The 16736-nt window shown below is 44.7% G+C and overlaps 1 protein-coding gene across 1 annotated transcript in view; it reads right to left on the bottom strand.

Annotated features, from left to right (window-relative positions):
- Positions 1-803: 803 nt before the first annotated feature.
- The window catches only part of LOC110489908 (protein DOP1A), a 41243-nt gene continuing 25310 nt past the window's right edge, over positions 804-16736 (bottom strand). Inside the window, exons 22-39 of the mRNA XM_090199817.1 lie at positions 15990-16101; positions 14692-14874; positions 14005-14130; positions 13736-13870; positions 13290-13345; positions 11267-11371; positions 10368-10434; positions 9846-9990; positions 9384-9463; positions 8796-8905; positions 8445-8594; positions 8263-8324; positions 7966-8118; positions 7644-7780; positions 5526-5581; positions 4977-5141; positions 4499-4628; positions 804-1420 (exon numbers count right to left, since the gene is read on the bottom strand). Coding sequence (XP_090055943.1) covers positions 1112-1420; positions 4499-4628; positions 4977-5141; positions 5526-5581; positions 7644-7780; positions 7966-8118; positions 8263-8324; positions 8445-8594; positions 8796-8905; positions 9384-9463; positions 9846-9990; positions 10368-10434; positions 11267-11371; positions 13290-13345; positions 13736-13870; positions 14005-14130; positions 14692-14874; positions 15990-16101 — 2281 coding nt within the window. The 3' untranslated portion in view covers positions 804-1111. The remainder of the gene's footprint in view (positions 1421-4498; positions 4629-4976; positions 5142-5525; positions 5582-7643; positions 7781-7965; positions 8119-8262; positions 8325-8444; positions 8595-8795; positions 8906-9383; positions 9464-9845; positions 9991-10367; positions 10435-11266; positions 11372-13289; positions 13346-13735; positions 13871-14004; positions 14131-14691; positions 14875-15989; positions 16102-16736) is intronic.

Raw genomic sequence — 16736 nt, 5'->3', positions numbered from 1 at the left:
CCACCTCTCAACCACAGGAGAAACCATGCAAGCGCTCCCTCTTTGTGAGCATGTTTTCATGCCTGAGGAAGACTTCCAAAAAATCCTCCTGCTGCAGGGCCTTGTAGAGGAATGTATTAGTCTTATTATACTAATGTTATTGTAGCTTGTCTTTTTTGAATCTATCTAATATCACATTTCAGAAAGTGGTGGATGTAACTGGCCAAAATGTGTGGCAACATTGTAGTTATTCATTATATTAGTCATGAAGCCAAAATAAGCACAAATTACAGCTTCTGTCCCCAACCCTATATATAAAATTACACATAAAAATGGCACAAATTAATCACACTATGTACAATATGAGAGAGAACATGTTAAAGGCCCAGTGCAGTAAAAAATGATTTTCCTGTGTTTTATGTGTTTCCACACACTTTCACCGTGACAGCGGGTTGAAAAGTCTGAAATTTCAGCTGGTGGGATAGAGTTTTGGCCTGCCTGGTGAATAGACCAATAAGAAAGAGAGTTCCAAACCTCTCTGCAAATAACAGCTAGCTTTCAGTTTCTCTCCACTCAGATGACTTCCAGACAGTCCTAGCAAAAATCTTGCTTGAGAAATTGCTCTTTACCAAGAAGTTATTCTTTTTTGACTATTTTAATTGAAAACAATCACAGTAAGGTACTTAATTGCTAAACAGAAATGTGATATTGAGATAAAAACAGCTGCACTGGACTTTTAAGAGCTTTCCACTCTATGATGCTTTAAACATTTCAAATAACATGTCTGTCCATGGTGATGGTGAGACCGAGACACACAGGGCATGTGGATCTCATGATGCCTTTAATTCAGTAAGTCACAACAATATAGAATTGCACAGCATCTTCACATTGTCCCAGAGGGCATACACAAACTGCCAAAGACAGTCTTCACAGCTGCCCTGTATATACAAATAATTAAAAGCCTTTGAAAAGTAAAATACAGTCATAAATACAAAAAAGAGAAAAAAAATGTACAAACTTCATTCATTTTTAGTTCCCATGGTTTATGTCCCTAATATGTTCCATTATATACAAGATTAGTTTTATTAATATATATCGCTTGGGAAAATACATTTCCCTCTGTCCCTCATATTCACGTCTTGATAAGGCCCTCTAGAAAGTCTTTCTCCACCATCTCCTCAATGTTCTGCCGTGCCCGGCTCCAGAACACTTTCTGGCTCTCCAGCTTGCCCTCCTTGTTGGGGAAGGAGTTGCCAGAGTGGCTAGGAGCGGTGGTGTGGGTGGGGCCATTGCGGCTGCTGGCCTTACTGTTGAACACCTGACTGAGCAGGTTGAAGAAGGGGAGGAGCTGCTCCATGCTGCGGATCATGTAGAGTGTCAGGGTGAGGTGGCCCCGTTCCCAGGACAGAGTACGCAGGGAACAGTCCTCCTCTGGGTTCTTCTATGGACGAATGGATGGAAACAGACGACAGCAGAATGAGCAAAAAGTTGTGACTTTATACAGCTATGAATATACACTGCTCAAAAAATAAAAAGGGAACACTTAAACACAATGTAACTCCAAGTCAATCACACTTCTGTGAAATCAAACTGTCCACTTAGGAAGCAACACTGATTGACAATAAATTTCACATGCTGTTGTGCAAATGGAATAGACAACAGGTGGAAATTATAGGCAATTAGCAAGACACCCCCAATAAAGGAGTGGTTCTGCAGGTGGTGACCACAGACCACTTCTCAGTTCCTATGCTTCCTGGCTGATGTTTTGGTCACTTTTGAATGCTGGCGGTGCTTTCACTCTAGTGGTAGCATGAGACGGAGTCTACAACCCACACAAGTGGCTCATGTAGTGCAGCTCATCCAGGATGACACATCAATGCGAGCTGTGGCAAGAAGATTTGCTGTGTCTGTCAGCGTAGTGTGGAGACAGGCCAGTACATCGGAGACCGTATGAGGGCAACAACTCAGCAGCAGGACTAATACCTCCGCCTTTGTGCAAGGAGGAGCAGGAGGAGCACTGCTAGAGCCTTGCAAAATTACCTCCAGCAGGCCACAAATGTGCATGTGTCTGCTCAAACGTCAGAAACAGACCCCATGAGGGTGGTATGAGGGCCCGAGGAGGACGTTTGACATTTGCCAGAGAACACCAAGATTGGCAAATTTGCCACTGGCGCCCTGTGCTCTTCACAGATGAAAGCAAGTTCACACTGAGCACATGAGACAGACGTGACAGTCTGGAGACGCCGTGGAGAACGTTCTGCTGCCTGCAACATCCTCCAGCATGACCGGTTTGGTGGTGGGTCAGTCATGGTGTGGGGTGGCATTTCTTTGGGAGGCCGCACAGCCCTCCATGTGCTCGCCAGAGGTAGCCTGACTGCCATTAGGTACCAAGATGAGATCCTCAGACCCCTTGTGAGACTATATGCTGGTGCGGTTGGCCCTGGGTTCCTCCTAATGCAAGACAATGCTAGACCTCATGTGGCTGGAGTGTGTCAGCAGTTCCTGCAAGAGGAAAGCATTGATGCTATGGACTGGCCTGCCCGTTCCCCAGACCGGAATCCAATTGAGCACATCTGGGACATCATGTCTCGCTCCATCCACCAACGCCACATTGCACCACAGACTGTCCAGGAGTTGGCGGATGCTTTAGTCCAGGTCTGGGAGGAGATCCCTCAGGAAACCACCCGCCACCTCATCAGGAGCATGCCCAGGCGTTGTAGGGAGGTCATACAGGCACGTGGAGGCCACACACACACTACTGAACCTCATTTTGACTTGTTTTAAGGACATTACATCAAAGTTGATCAGCCTGTAGTATGGTTTTCCACTTTAATTTTGAGTGTGACTCCAAATCCAGACCTCCATGGGTTGATAAATTTGATTTCCATTGATAATTTGTGTGTGATTTTGTTGTCAGCACATTCAACTGTGTAAAGAAAAAGGTATTTAATAAGAATATTTCATTCATTCAGATCTAGGATGTGTTATTTTAGTGTTCCCTTTATTTTTTTGAGCAGTGTATTATATTTACACTACAGTTCAAAAGTTGGGGTCACTTAGAAATGGCCTTGATTTTGAAAGAAAAGCAAATATTTTTGGTCCATTAAAATACCAAATTGATCAGAAATACAGTGTAGACATTGTTAATGTTGTAAATCACTATTGTAGCTGGAAACTAAAAGGACAGCATCCCAGAGTCGCCTCTTCACTGTTGACGTTGAGACAAGTGTTTTGTGGGTACTATTTAATGAAGCTGCCAGTTAAGGACTTGTGAGGCGTCTGTTTCTCAAACTAGACACTAATGTACTTGTCCTCTTGCTCAGTTGTGCAGCGGGGCCTCCAACTCCTCTTTCTATTCTGGTTAAAGCCAGGTTGCGCTGTTCTGTGAAGGGAGTAGTACACAGCGTTGCACGAGATCTTCAGTTCTTGCCAACTTCTCACATGGAATAGCCTTCATTTCTCAGAACAAGAATAGATTGATGAGTTTCAGAAGAAAGTTCTTTATTTCTTGCCATTTTGAGCCTTGAATCCACAAATGCTGATGCTCCAGATACTCAACTAGTCTAAAGAAGACCAGTTTTATTGCGTCTTTAATCAGGACAACAGTTTTCAGCTGTGCTAACATAATTGCCAAAGGGTTTTCTTATGATCAATTAGATTTTTAAATAAAAAAACTTGGATTAGCTAACACATTGTGCCATTGGAACACAGGAGTGATGGTTGCTGATAATGGGCCTCTGCCTTTGTACTGTAGATATTCAATTATTTTTTATTTTAAATCTGCGGTTTCCAGCTACAATAGTCAAATACAAATCACTAACCATGTCTACACTATATTTCTGATCAATTTGATGTTATTTTAATGGACAAAAAAACGTGTTTTTCTTTAAAAAACAAGGACATTTCTAAGTGACCCCAAACTTTTGAACGGTAGTGTATGTGCTTTGTTGGTGTGCCATTATCTGACTGGATTGTCTGCCAGAATTTTTCTAACATATTCATTTTTACACTGTTCAGGCTACAGCTGACATTTACATTTCTCAAGTTTCATTTTTGTTGTCACGTGGGGAAAGCGCCCTAGCGCTCTGATTGGCTCAAGGGTGTGAAGCTATTCCTGACGCTCCTCCAAGATTCTACATGTTGAATCGTGAAAGTAGTGTAAGAGCCTGGACACAGCAGGCTGAAAATATTTTCTGAAGGATATCAGTGGGCGAACATCAGCTGCAGTCCACACGGTGTGTTCCAGGGGCCACCTGCCACTCTCGACCACCTGGCAGGTGGCCCCTGGAACACACCGTGTGGACTGCAGCTGATGTTCGCCCACTGATATCCTTCAGAAAAGATTTTCAGCCTGCTGTGTCCAGGCTCTTACACTACTGGCCTTAGGGGTACAGTAAGTTGTCCCAAATGCCAGTAATAGCTCAAGTTACCATGGTCATTGGGATTGGTCACATTTACTAATGTGGGTCATTGTCCAGCCTTGCATTACATTGCTCTGAAGGTAGACCAGAGCAGTTACCTTGGCTCGTTTCCTCAGCAGCTTGGCTAGTCGGACAACATAGGGTTTGAACTCTCGCTGGTGGGTCCCCTGTCGTCTCACCTCCAGACCCGAGTCATCAGATGCCTCGGGGATAAAGGCCCAGCGGTACCTGGGAAAGAACACAGCCAACGCCCAAACATTACACACACATAAACCTTTTCACACATCTGAGCAAAAAAACACACAATATATGAGGGAAAGGACAAAGTGACAGGAAAATATATGAGCCATCACGGAATGATTTCGTTCAGTACGATAGTGCGAAAAGGCTTGAGGACCTCATTGGTTAAAAGTTGCAACATACTTTAATGCGTTATGAAACACAATCTATGTGCTTGAACCTTGTATACCTTCCAAAAAATATAAATGAAACAGTACAGTGTGCACTACAGTCTTCAGATAAATGTACTGCATGGGAGTGTATGAACCCAGGCAGGAGTAGTGGGTTAGTACATACATCTGGAACTGGGGCAGGCTCTCTGAGGGCAGTGCCAGGGCCAGGTCCAGCAGTTTGCAGGCAGACAGGTAGAGGTTGAGCCAGCGCTGGCTGTTGTAGGAGGTGGAGAAACCGTTCCCTCCAGAGTAGGTGGTCTCCAGGCCAGCCACCGATGGACCTGACGTCCTACAGGTCAAACCCAGATGGAAACATGACCAATGCATACACACAGCATAGACTCAAGACAGTACGGACCCGTTTCCTGGACACAGATGAAACCTAGCCCTGGACTCCATTGAACATGAGAATCTCCATTGAACATGCTTTTATATTTCAGGTCTATTCTTAATCTGTGTCCAGGAAACCAGCCCTACAAAGTCACCCAGGTTGAAGATACACATTGGTAGTGGATGTTTCCCCCACCATACAATCTAAAGCGCGTTGAGCACCTGAAAACTCGATAAATTCAATCCATCATCATCAAGTCACATTTCTATGGCAGGAAAAACACATACTCTCATTGTCATGTATTAATCAATGTCCACTCCCATTTGGTGGACTGACAGTTACCTTGACATGTCCTCGTCTGCAGTAAGCTCCTGCTCCATGAGTAAAAATACCTGAACCTGAGAGGGAGGAAACACATAGGTAAGTAAATAGGAGGATTATACACTGCTCAGAAAAATAAAGGGAACACTAAAATAACACATCCTAGATCTGAATGAATTAAATATAATTTTTTTAATACTTTTTTCTTTACATAGTTGAATGTGCTGACAACAGAATCACACAAAAATTATCAATGGAAATCAAATGTATCAACCCATGGAGGTCTGGATTTGGAGTCACACTCAAAATCAAAGTGGAAAACCACACTACAGGCTGATCAACTTTGATGTAATGTCCTTAAAACAAGTCAAAATGAAGCTCAGTAGTGTGTGTGGCCTCCACGTGCCTGTATGACCTCCCTACAACGCCTGGGCATGCTCCTGATGAGGTGGCGGATGGTCTCCTGAGGGATCTCCTCCCAGACCTGGACTAAAGCATCCGCCAACTCCTGGACAGTCTGTGGTGCAACGTAGCTTGGTGGATGGAGCGAGACATGATGTCCCAGATGTGCTCAATTGGATTCAGGTCTGGGGAACGAGCGGGCCAGTCCATAGCATCAATGCCTTCCTCTTGCAGGAACTGCTGACACACTCCAGCCACATGAGGTCTAGCATTGTCTTGCATTAGGAGGAACCCAGGGCCAACCGCACCAGCATATGGTCTCACAAGGGGTCTGAGGATCTCATCTCGATACCTAATGGTAGTCAGGCTACCTCTGGCGAGCACATGGAGGGCTGTGCGGCCCACCAAAGAAATGACACCCCACACCACGACTGACCCACCACCAAACCGGTCATGCTGGAGGATGTTGCAGGCAGCAGAACGTTCTCCATGGCGTTTCCAGACTGTCACGTCTGTCACATGTGCTCAGTGTGAACCTGCTTTCATCTGTGAAGAGCACAGGGCGCCAGTGGCGAATTTGCCAATCTTGGTGTTCTCTGGCCAATGCCAAACGTCCTGCACGGTGTTGGGCTGTAAGCACAACCCCCACCTGTGGACGTCGGGCCCTCATACCACCCTCATGGAGTCTGTTTCTGACCGTTTGAGCAGACACATGCACATTTGTGGCCTGCTGGAGGTCATTTTGCAGGGCTCTGGCAGTGCTCCTCCTGCTCCTCCTTGCACAAAGGCGGAGGTAGCGGTCCTGCTGCTGGGTTGTTGCCCTCCTACGGCCTCCTCAACATCTCCTGATGTATTGGCCTGTCTCCTGGTAGCGCCTCCATGCTCTGGACACTACGCTGACAGACACAGCGAACCTTCTTGCCACATCTCGCATTGATGTGCCATCCTGGATGAGCTGCACTACCTGAGCCACTTGTGTGGGTTGTAGACTCTGTCTCATGCTACCACTAGAGTGAAAGCACCGCCAGCATTCAAAAGTGACCAAAACATCAGCCAGGAAGCATAGGAACTGAGAAGTGGTCTGTGGTCCCCACCTGCAGAACCACTCCTTTATTGGGGGTGTCTTGCTAAATGCCTATAATTTCCACCTGTTGTCTATTCCATTTGCACAACAGCATGTGAAATGTATTGTCAATCAGTGTTGCTTCCTAAGTGGACAGTTTGATTTCACAGAAGTGTGATTGACTTGGAGTTACATTGTGTTGTTTAAGAGTCCCCTTTATTTTTTTGAGCAGTGTATATATACAGTGTTGTAACAATGTACAAATGGTTCTGTGGGGTGTGAACAGAGCCCCAGGACCAGCTTGCTTAGGGGACTCTTCTCCAGGTTCATCTCTCTGTAGGTGATGGCTTTGTTATGGAAGGTTTGGGAATCGCTTCATTTTAGGTGGTTGTAGAATTTAACGTCTCTTTTCTGAATTTTGATAACTATATATAGAACAATCTATATATAGAACAAACTATATACTATCCAATCAAGATACTCAATACTTGATTTAAAAAGCCTACATTATCTTGGAAATTCTATCGAAATATTTATAAACAGCAGGCGTAAGCCTTCATCCGGCTGTTCATCGGCAGTTGTCGCTTGTGTGTGTGTGTGTGTGTGTGTGTGTGTGACTAAGTGCGTACATTTTTTTGTGGTGTATGTTTGTAGCGTGCTCTAGTGTCTCTCACCAGTTCAGTGATCATGGTGGGCCACAGTGAGGTGAGGTGTTGAGGAGACATGCGCAGCAGTAGAACTCTGAAGAACAGGAACACCTGGGCATGGAGGATGGGCACCTGGGGCAGACGCAGACTCTCCACCAGCCGCTCTGATAGGGGAAACACACACACTCATAAGTCAATACTCCATCGCTGTGTGTGTGTGTGTGTGTAAATATTTGAAAACTGAAGGATGTGTGTGTTTATTTCTTAGAGGCGTGTGTGTGTGTTGGTAAGCAGGGGTATGTGTTTGTGTGCATGCCTGTCTGTATGCTGTCTGCATGTGTGCGTTTACCCTGTATGTCAGGTAGGTATTTCTGGTACTGGTCCACCTCGCTGCTGTAGATGGTGAAGGCTAGGCGTTTGAGCAGCATTGCTCTCTGCTCCAGCTCTGCGTCTCGGTTAGAGAACAGATTCAGAGAGCTGCTCTGAGCCACCGCCACACGAGCTGCAGAAAGACGCACGTTAACTACTATACTATAACAGTTCCAATATAATATCTACCTGTAGAGCTCACATACAACTATACACAGAAATGATATACACACAGAAATGCTCATTTAGAAGAATCAGGCTACTCAATTATACTTACTCATAAGATCTCTAAACGTGGTCTTGTCGTGGGTCATAAGATGATCAATGATGGCTCTCCAACTGGAAAATACAGGAGAGGACTTCAGATAGAATCCTATTATATGAAGCACATAACAAAACTACACGATCCCCGTGCCCCATCGTTCCCCTCCCCCACACACTCAACAATGCTCAACTCACTGGCTGACACAGGAGGAATCCATCTGGAAAAAGGTGTGGTCCATGAAGAGGTCGAAGGCTTCTTTCTTCCAGGCCCGCCGGGTGTACTGGTAACCACTCAGGCTGCTCAGCAACTGGATACACGCCCGGTAGCTGGGGGCGTTGTGGGCACTGCCAGGGAAGAGGCCACAGAGACACACTGCACATTAGAGATAGGACCCAGATATGACCTGATCAGGAAATACTAGACCCTAGTTATACAGCTTGGGAGGGTTTCCTTGGCAGATCCCATGGGCATGTTATTTCGTGTTAACGGAGGACCTGGGTAGGCTCTAATGAAGGAGTGTAGTGTATTGGCTGGTCCATCCTTACCTGTGGTTGCGGAGGTAGGGCACGACATAGTGCATAATGTTCACCAGTAGAGGGATCACCCTCTCCTTCTCGTCACTGTAGAACACCATGTCTAGGAGATGGGCCAGCACCTGACAACACACAATCACTACTCTCAATACTCTGCACTGTTCAGATAGGATATATGGCAACAGCGTACTACAGTAAAAAGTCAAAGGACTTAGCACTACAGCAGACATCGACCGACCAATAAACACCAATGCACTGCAATGAGTAAACGGGTCACGAGAGTGACATAAGCCTAAACAACGGGAAGAGAGGGAGGTCTGTTTATAACACTAATTCAAGAGAGGCACACTTAGAGCCTCCAGTTTCTATCTGGCTTCAGCAGCAACAGTGTCCAGGGAAGAATGTATTGCTTTGCTAATAATGATTGAGGTTGGGCCTGGGGGAGGGAGAGCTGATTGTAAATCAGCTGAGTGAGAGTAGACTGTGTGTGGGTCCTAATAGCAGAAGCAAGGCTGTTGGTAGCCGCGAGTGGAGAGGATGCACAGACGGACGGACACAGACCGGCAGACAGACGGTCAGACAGTGCGCTGGGTGTTTTACCTCCGCTAGCAGTGTGAGGGCGTGAACGCTGTACACAGATGGAGTAAAGCTGGACGCCTCCATCACTGTGAGCATTAGATCTGAAACACACACACCATTAGTGACAGATCATATCCAGCACACACACATGCAGACACATGCTGTTTGTGTGCACGATCAAATATCCACACTAACATAATGTACCCCTTTGAATGCATTCCCAATACATTGGGTAATTCTAAGTGGTATGATAGTGTGAATATTGAAAACACAGCCATACATTCAGTCACACAAGAAACACCTCTAATCTGCACATTCCCGATTAAGGTTGTGTTCATTAGGGACCAAACGGAAGAAAATGGACTGAAACAGGGAGGGACTACCCTGGACTTGTCCAATAAGAATCCGGTGCCCCAATGAACACGGAGCTGACGTATTGTACACAACTAGCACAGACAGCCAGGGTCCTCTCATCACTCCTACCCTCTACGTCTTGCTCCAGGCTAGTCCCGTCCACCATGATCTGTGGTGAGGCCTTGACCTCCAGGTTCCTCCTCAGCCAGGTGGTCTGCTCCAGAGAGGAGCCTGCGATGGTGCCGATGGCCTCCACCACCTTGTGGGTCACATCCTGCACACACACACACACACACACACACACACAGTGAATAATCATACTGGCTTCATTACAATAACCATACTACCATACCACTTAAATAAAATGCATGCCCAATACACTGCTTCAATCTAATCGGTATGCTGGGATAAATAATGGAACGGAACTCTTGAATTTTATTTATTTGGGTAAAAACATATTCAGCAATAGGTACATTGTATTCCCAGGGGACAGCACTTAAAATTATTATTCAAAACACTTGAATCCAAAGTGGTCCTCGATGGGGCTTTTACCTCGATTAATATGATCTTATCTAGAAGATAAGAATTGTGAATTATGTCATCTTAAAGACAGAAGAATAGTGAATCCTTTTGCATGGGACTGAGGCTTACCTGCAGCTCCCGCTGGTCCTTTTTGCTCTCTAGGTTTGGGTTCTTGAGGATGAACTCATTCAGAACTCTGGGGAAGAGACAGATGGATAGGTTAGTCTGGTGGCTGCGTATGTAAAGGGTAGATAAGGGGAAGAGAGTGATGGTGTAAGTGAGAGAGGGCAATGTCTCAGAGAGCGTTGTAAAGCGCAGTTATACCAAAAACTACAAAGTAGTAAGGAATCGCAGAGCTCTCCTCCTTTGTGGGTGTAGCTTCCAAGCAACAGGCTCACAACATCACGTTGGTTATTGGCGTATACAGCACAGTGCCAAATCTAGCTTGCAAGACTCTCCCTCCTCCGACTTGATTATTAGCTAATTATAAACTGTGTGGGTCGAGCCCTGAATGCTGACTGGCTGACAGCTGTGGTATATCAGCTGCTCTAATTACTTTGGCAAGCAGTTTATAATATCAATAAGGCACCTGGGGGTTTGTGGTATATGGCCAATATAGCACGGCTAAGGGGTGTGTCCAGGCACTCCACGTTATGCACATGAACAGCACTTAGCCGCTGTATATTGGCCATAAACCCCACCTCCTCGGGCCTTATTTCTTCAAATGTATCCTTGTGTCTAATTCCCCTTATTGAAAATGACTTTATTAAATGTTTTTATTTGACTTTACTAGGCAAGTCAGTTAAGAACAAATTCTTATTTACATTGACTGTCTACCCAGGCCAAACCCGAATTACACAGGGCCAATTGTGTGGCACCCTATGGGACTCCCAATCACGGCCAGATGTGATACAGCCTGGATTCGAACCTAGGACAGTAGTGATGCCTCTTGCACTGAGATGCATTGGCTTAGAACACCGCACCACTCGGAAGCTAGTGTGTGTGTGTGTGTGTGTGTGTGGTCTAACCCCAGTATGAGGAACTGTCCAGGAGCAGGCAGCCCCAGCTGTATCGAGTCCTTCAGCAGTGCCAGCAGAGACGGCCAACTGTCCACCAGACTGGACACAGGGATTCTACATAGACAGACAAGAAGGACACAGTCGCAAACAATGTTCTAATGATGGGCCAAGTACTCATTTAAGTAAGACACTTGTATAGACAGTTTAGTAACAATAATAGTAAAGCTACAGAACTCAATGAATTGGACTAACAAAATTCAGGGGTTTTATCTGAATTGAACTCGATTTTATTCTACATGCTCAACACACTTGACATAACAAAAATGTCAAACTAAACATGACATCACATGAACTGAACTACCAAAGAGGGAAAACTCAGATGGTACACTTCTTCCAGGCATGGATCGTCTTAGGATCACATATGCAGTGGGGCAAAAAAGTATTTAGTCAGCCAACAATTTTGCAAGTTCTCCCACTTAAAAGGATGAGAGAGGCCAGTAATTTTCATCATAGGTACACTTCAACTATGACAGACAAAATGAGAAAAACATTTCCAGAAAAATCACATTGTAGGATTTTTAATGAATTTATTTGCAAATTATGGGGGGAAATAAGTATTTGGTCACCTACAAACAAGCAAGATTTTTGGCTCTCACAGACCTGTAATTTCTTCTTTAAGAGGCTCCTCTGTCCTCCACTCGTTACCTGTATTAATGGTACCTGTTTGAACTTGTTATCAGTATAAAAGACACCTGTCCACAACCTCAAACAGTCACACTCCAAACTCCACTATGGCCAAGACCAAAGAGCTGTCAAAGGACACCAGAAACAAAATTGTAGACCTGCACCAGGCTGGGAAAAATGAATCTGCAATAGGTAAGCAGCTTGGTTTGAAGAAATCAACTGTGGGAGCAATTATTAGGAAATGGAAGACATACAAGACCACTGATAATCTCCCACGATCTGGGGCTCCACGCAAGATCTCACCCCGTGGGGTCAAAATGATCACAAGAACGGTGAGCAAAAATCCCAGAACCACACGGGGGGGCCTAGTGAATGACCTGCAGAGAGCTAGGACCAAAGTAACAAAGCCTACCATCAGTAACACACTACGTCGCCAGGGACTCAAATCCTGCAGTGCCAGACGTGTCCCCCTGCTTAAGCCAGTACATATCCAGGCCCGTCTGAAGTTTGCTAGAGAGCAATTGGATGATCCAGAAGAAGATTGGGAGAATGTCATATGGTCAGATGAACCCAAAATAGAACTTTTTGGTAAAAACTCAACTCGTCGTGTTTGGAGGACAAAGAATGCTGAGTTGCATCCAAAGAACACCATACCTACTGTGAAGCATGGGGGTGGAAACATCATGCTTTGGGGCTGTTTTTCTGCAAAGGGACCAGGACGACTGATCCGTGTAAAGGAAAGAATGAATGGGGCCATGTATTGTGAGATTTTGAGTGAAAACCTCCTTCCATCAGCAAGGGCATTGAAGATGAAACGTGGCTGGGTCTTTCAGCATGACAATGATCCCAAACACACCGCCCGGGCAATGAAGGAGTGGCTTCGTAAGAAGCATTTCAAGGTCCTGGAGTGGCCTAGCCAGTCTCCAGATCTCAACCCCATAGAAAATCTTTGGAGGGAGTTGAAAGTCCGTGTTGCCCAGCAACAGCCCCAAAACATCACTGCTCTAGAGGATATCTGCATGGAGGAATGGGCCAAAATACCAGCAACAGTGTGTGAAAACCTTGTGAAAACGTTTGACCTCTTTTGTTATTGACCAAATATTTATTTTCCACCATAACTTGCAAATAAATTCATTAAAAATCCTACAATGTGATTTTCTGGAAATGTTTTTCTCATTTTGTCTGTCATAGTTGAAGTGTACCTGTGATGAAAATTACAGGCCTCTCTAATCTTTTTAAGTGGGAGAACTTGCACAATTGGTGGCTGACTAAATACTTTTTTGCCCCACTGTATTTGCTACTTATGCTTAACACACTTGACAGACAGGTGGAGGTCTGTTGGTCTCACCTCTGAACGTAGGCATAGAAGAACTGCAGCATGCACACCTCCAGAGACAGATGCTTCTACGGCGAGACGGTGAGAAAGAGGGAAGACGAGTGAGAGAGGGAGAGAGAGGGTTGAGGAAGAGGTAACACTGGACAGAACTACATTTAATTAGAAAATAATGAGGCCGTGGCAGGGAAGCTGCCAATTTACTTTGATATACTGTAACAATAAGATGGCATCTGTCCAATGTAATAGTAACAGAGGACCTGCATTAGGGTGAATTAGGACTAATGGAAGCAGGAGGCTAGGAGTCATGCAGCTTTAAATATAGTCATAAACTGTAACAAGGTTAGAGTAGCACAGTGTGATCTAAGCGTATGTATTGGGAAACTCATTTGCTTTATTTTAATGGTAAAACAGAGCATGTCAGTTTAGATTCCAGGCTATTGGGAGACCGCAGCACCAACCTTCTCTTTGGCGATGGCCGGCGGCTGCTTCAGGACCTCTTTGACCGTCTGCATCACGGTCTCGGTACGCATGGCGCTGACCGACCGCACCAGCTCCACCAACAACAACTGCTCCTCACTGGCAGTGGGGATCACCTACACACACACACGTGCGCAAACATGGACACAGGCAGGGTAAGAGACCTCTGCGCACCGCCATTAACCACACTAATAACACAAAATGTACGTGTTTAGTAAGGGTTTCTGCCATGTTGATTTCTGGAGCTTACCTTGTAAGCGGCAGTGGTCTTGACCTGCTTCCTCTCGTTCCACACGTAGGCGATAGCTGCCATGAAGTGGGCTCCGTGGTTCATGGAGATGGGGCCTAGCAGTTCCAGGATCTGCTGACGCAAGTTCTGAGGAGAAAGAGGAAAGATTGAGCGCTCTATGCAGTGCCAGAAATAAGACCAGGCCAACAGGAAGTGGACGGTCCATTCTCCTTGAACAATGTGCGAGTCCTGGGGAAACCCACATGTAGTGCAGGCTTTTGTTCCAGTCCAGCGCTAACGGATGCTTAGTCGAATCCTCAAATCAGGAGTACCGGACTGAAACAAAAGTCTGCACACCCTGTAGGGTCCTTAGGAGCAATATAGTTAAGAGCTAGTAACATAAGCAGTTTGCTGCATGCACTATAACGCATGCTAAACTAAGTACACTACCCCCCCCAAAAAATATAAAAATATATATATATTGAAGAACACTGATCTAGGTATAAACTATAGGTACTCTTTTCACAGTATCGTGTCGACCTAGACCAGACTGTGATGGCTATTATCACATTGTCCATTTCAGCTGAGTTCTAGCAACTATGGATGGATGAGTGAGTAATCAGATCAGCTCAGCACAGCTTGGTTTAGCTCGCCTTAGTTCGATTCAGTACTGTGAAATGGCTTAGGGTCAGGGTGTAGATGCAGTACCTTGGTGGATCCCAGGTTGATGTTGGAAGTGGATGCAGCGGAGGCGGCAGCTGGCCGGTCTGTGCTGTCAGCCTGGTACAGGACGCTCCACAGCAGGGTGACGGAGGACATGATGGTGTGGAGGATGGACAGGATCCCTGAGCGAGCCTCCGCCAAGTGCTTCTGGTCCACACTCACCTGCAGCTGAGAGGATTGACAGGGACATGGAGATAGTCACTAGTGAAAGTCTACACACCCCATTGCAGTCTTCACGTTTATCTGCCTTAAAATTACTAAAAAATTACTAAATTACTAAAAAGAGATTACATCCAATTTTTTTCCTCTACCAATATACTTAACCTACCCCACATTTTCAAAGTTAAAGAAAAATTATAGAAACATTAACAAATTAATAAAAACATTTAAAAGGAAGATGTATTGATTGCGTATGTCCTCACACCCCGGAGTTAACATTTGGTGGAAGCAACATTGGCAGCCAAATTTTTTACAAAATTACTCAAGCTCAATAAATGTGGTTGGGAGTCATTGTTGGACAGCAATATTCAAATATTGCCTCTACATTTTCAAGCAGATTTTCAACTCAGGACTGAGACTGGACTATTTAGGAACACTCACCACCTCTTGGAAAGCCATTATGTTGTGTCTTTGGCATTAAAGCTTGTGTAATTGTCACATTGAAAAATAAAACTCTAACCCAGGGTATGGTTCTCAGAAGACTACGTTGGGTTTCCCGCTAACTTTTTACCTGGGCTTTGCTTCTTTCACATTTATTTTGATCATGACAAACTCCCAAGTCCCTGCCGGTGACAAGCATACCCATAACTTGATGCTGCTACCACAATAGCCATGATAATAGCAATCACTGTTTGAATATTGCTGTCCATCAATGACTCCCAACCAAATGTACTGAGCTAGAGCAATTTTGTCAATAACAATGGATATATGTTGCCCTAAGTGCAAAGTTGGTAGAATCTTCTTCAAAATGATTTACAGATGTAATGGCTGCCAAAGGTGCTTCCACCAAGTATAAACTCTGGGGTGTGAAGACAAACGCAATCATGACATCTTACTTTTTTTATTTATTAATTTGGGAAAATGTCCAATAATTTTCTTTCACTTTGAAAATGGAGTAGTAGGTTGTGTAGATTTGTACAGAAAATGCCATCCTTCTTAGATACATATGTGCAATATAAACAAAGGAGGTCTATCGATGTGTAAATAAGTGACATCGGCATTAAATCAATGCAGATATGACACTGTCTACTTGGCAGTGCAGTGCGGCTGACTAGCGCCCTCACCTGGTGGTACTGGGAGGATGGGTCCAGTAGACAGTAGTGGATGATAGCTGTCACTCCTTCCAGTACTGTTAGAATCAAATCTGGGGGGATGCACAGGGCCATCCACTGAGGTCTGGAAGAGGGATAGTGGGGAAAGTATAAATTAATAGTCATCATTTGGTATAAAAAACTACTTTGCCATAAACAATTCATGTTGTCATAGAATATACAGTAACAATTTAGAATCCACAAAGGCATTAGTCAAAGGTGGGTAATTGAGGCAACTGCTGGTCAAGAGAGACATCTTGTGGCAGCATCACTCACCTAACTTCTTACAAACATTCCCTCTGCTACAAATCAGCTGTAAATCTATTGCCTTGGATATGCACTTAAATGAACCAATTCATCCTAGCTAGGTTCATCCAATTGGAGACAGATTTTCAGATGAATACTAAAAAATCTGCATAAAAGAATATGCGCATTTTCCCACCAGTGGCATTTCCACCAAACTGACTTGTGAATAAAAAGCACTACGTGATGATGCAGAGAACATAAAAAGGTCTTCTTAAATGGATGGTTTGAGATTTTGTGAATGAAGCCCTTTATCTACTTTCCCAGAGCCAGATTAACTTGTGGATACCATTTTTATGTCTCTGTTTGCAGTTTGAAGGAAGTTGCTAAGTAACATTAGCGCAATGACTGGAAGTCTATGGGAACAGCAAGCATGCTAGGTGTTCCTGTAGACTTGAAATCATTGCGCTAACGCTA

This window comes from Oncorhynchus mykiss, chromosome 2, assembly GCF_057628025.1.
Source record: "Oncorhynchus mykiss isolate SJ-2025 chromosome 2, ASM5762802v1, whole genome shotgun sequence".
Classification (NCBI taxonomy): domain Eukaryota; kingdom Metazoa; phylum Chordata; class Actinopteri; order Salmoniformes; family Salmonidae; genus Oncorhynchus; species Oncorhynchus mykiss.
This window is presented reverse-complemented; position numbering and strand designations above follow the sequence as displayed.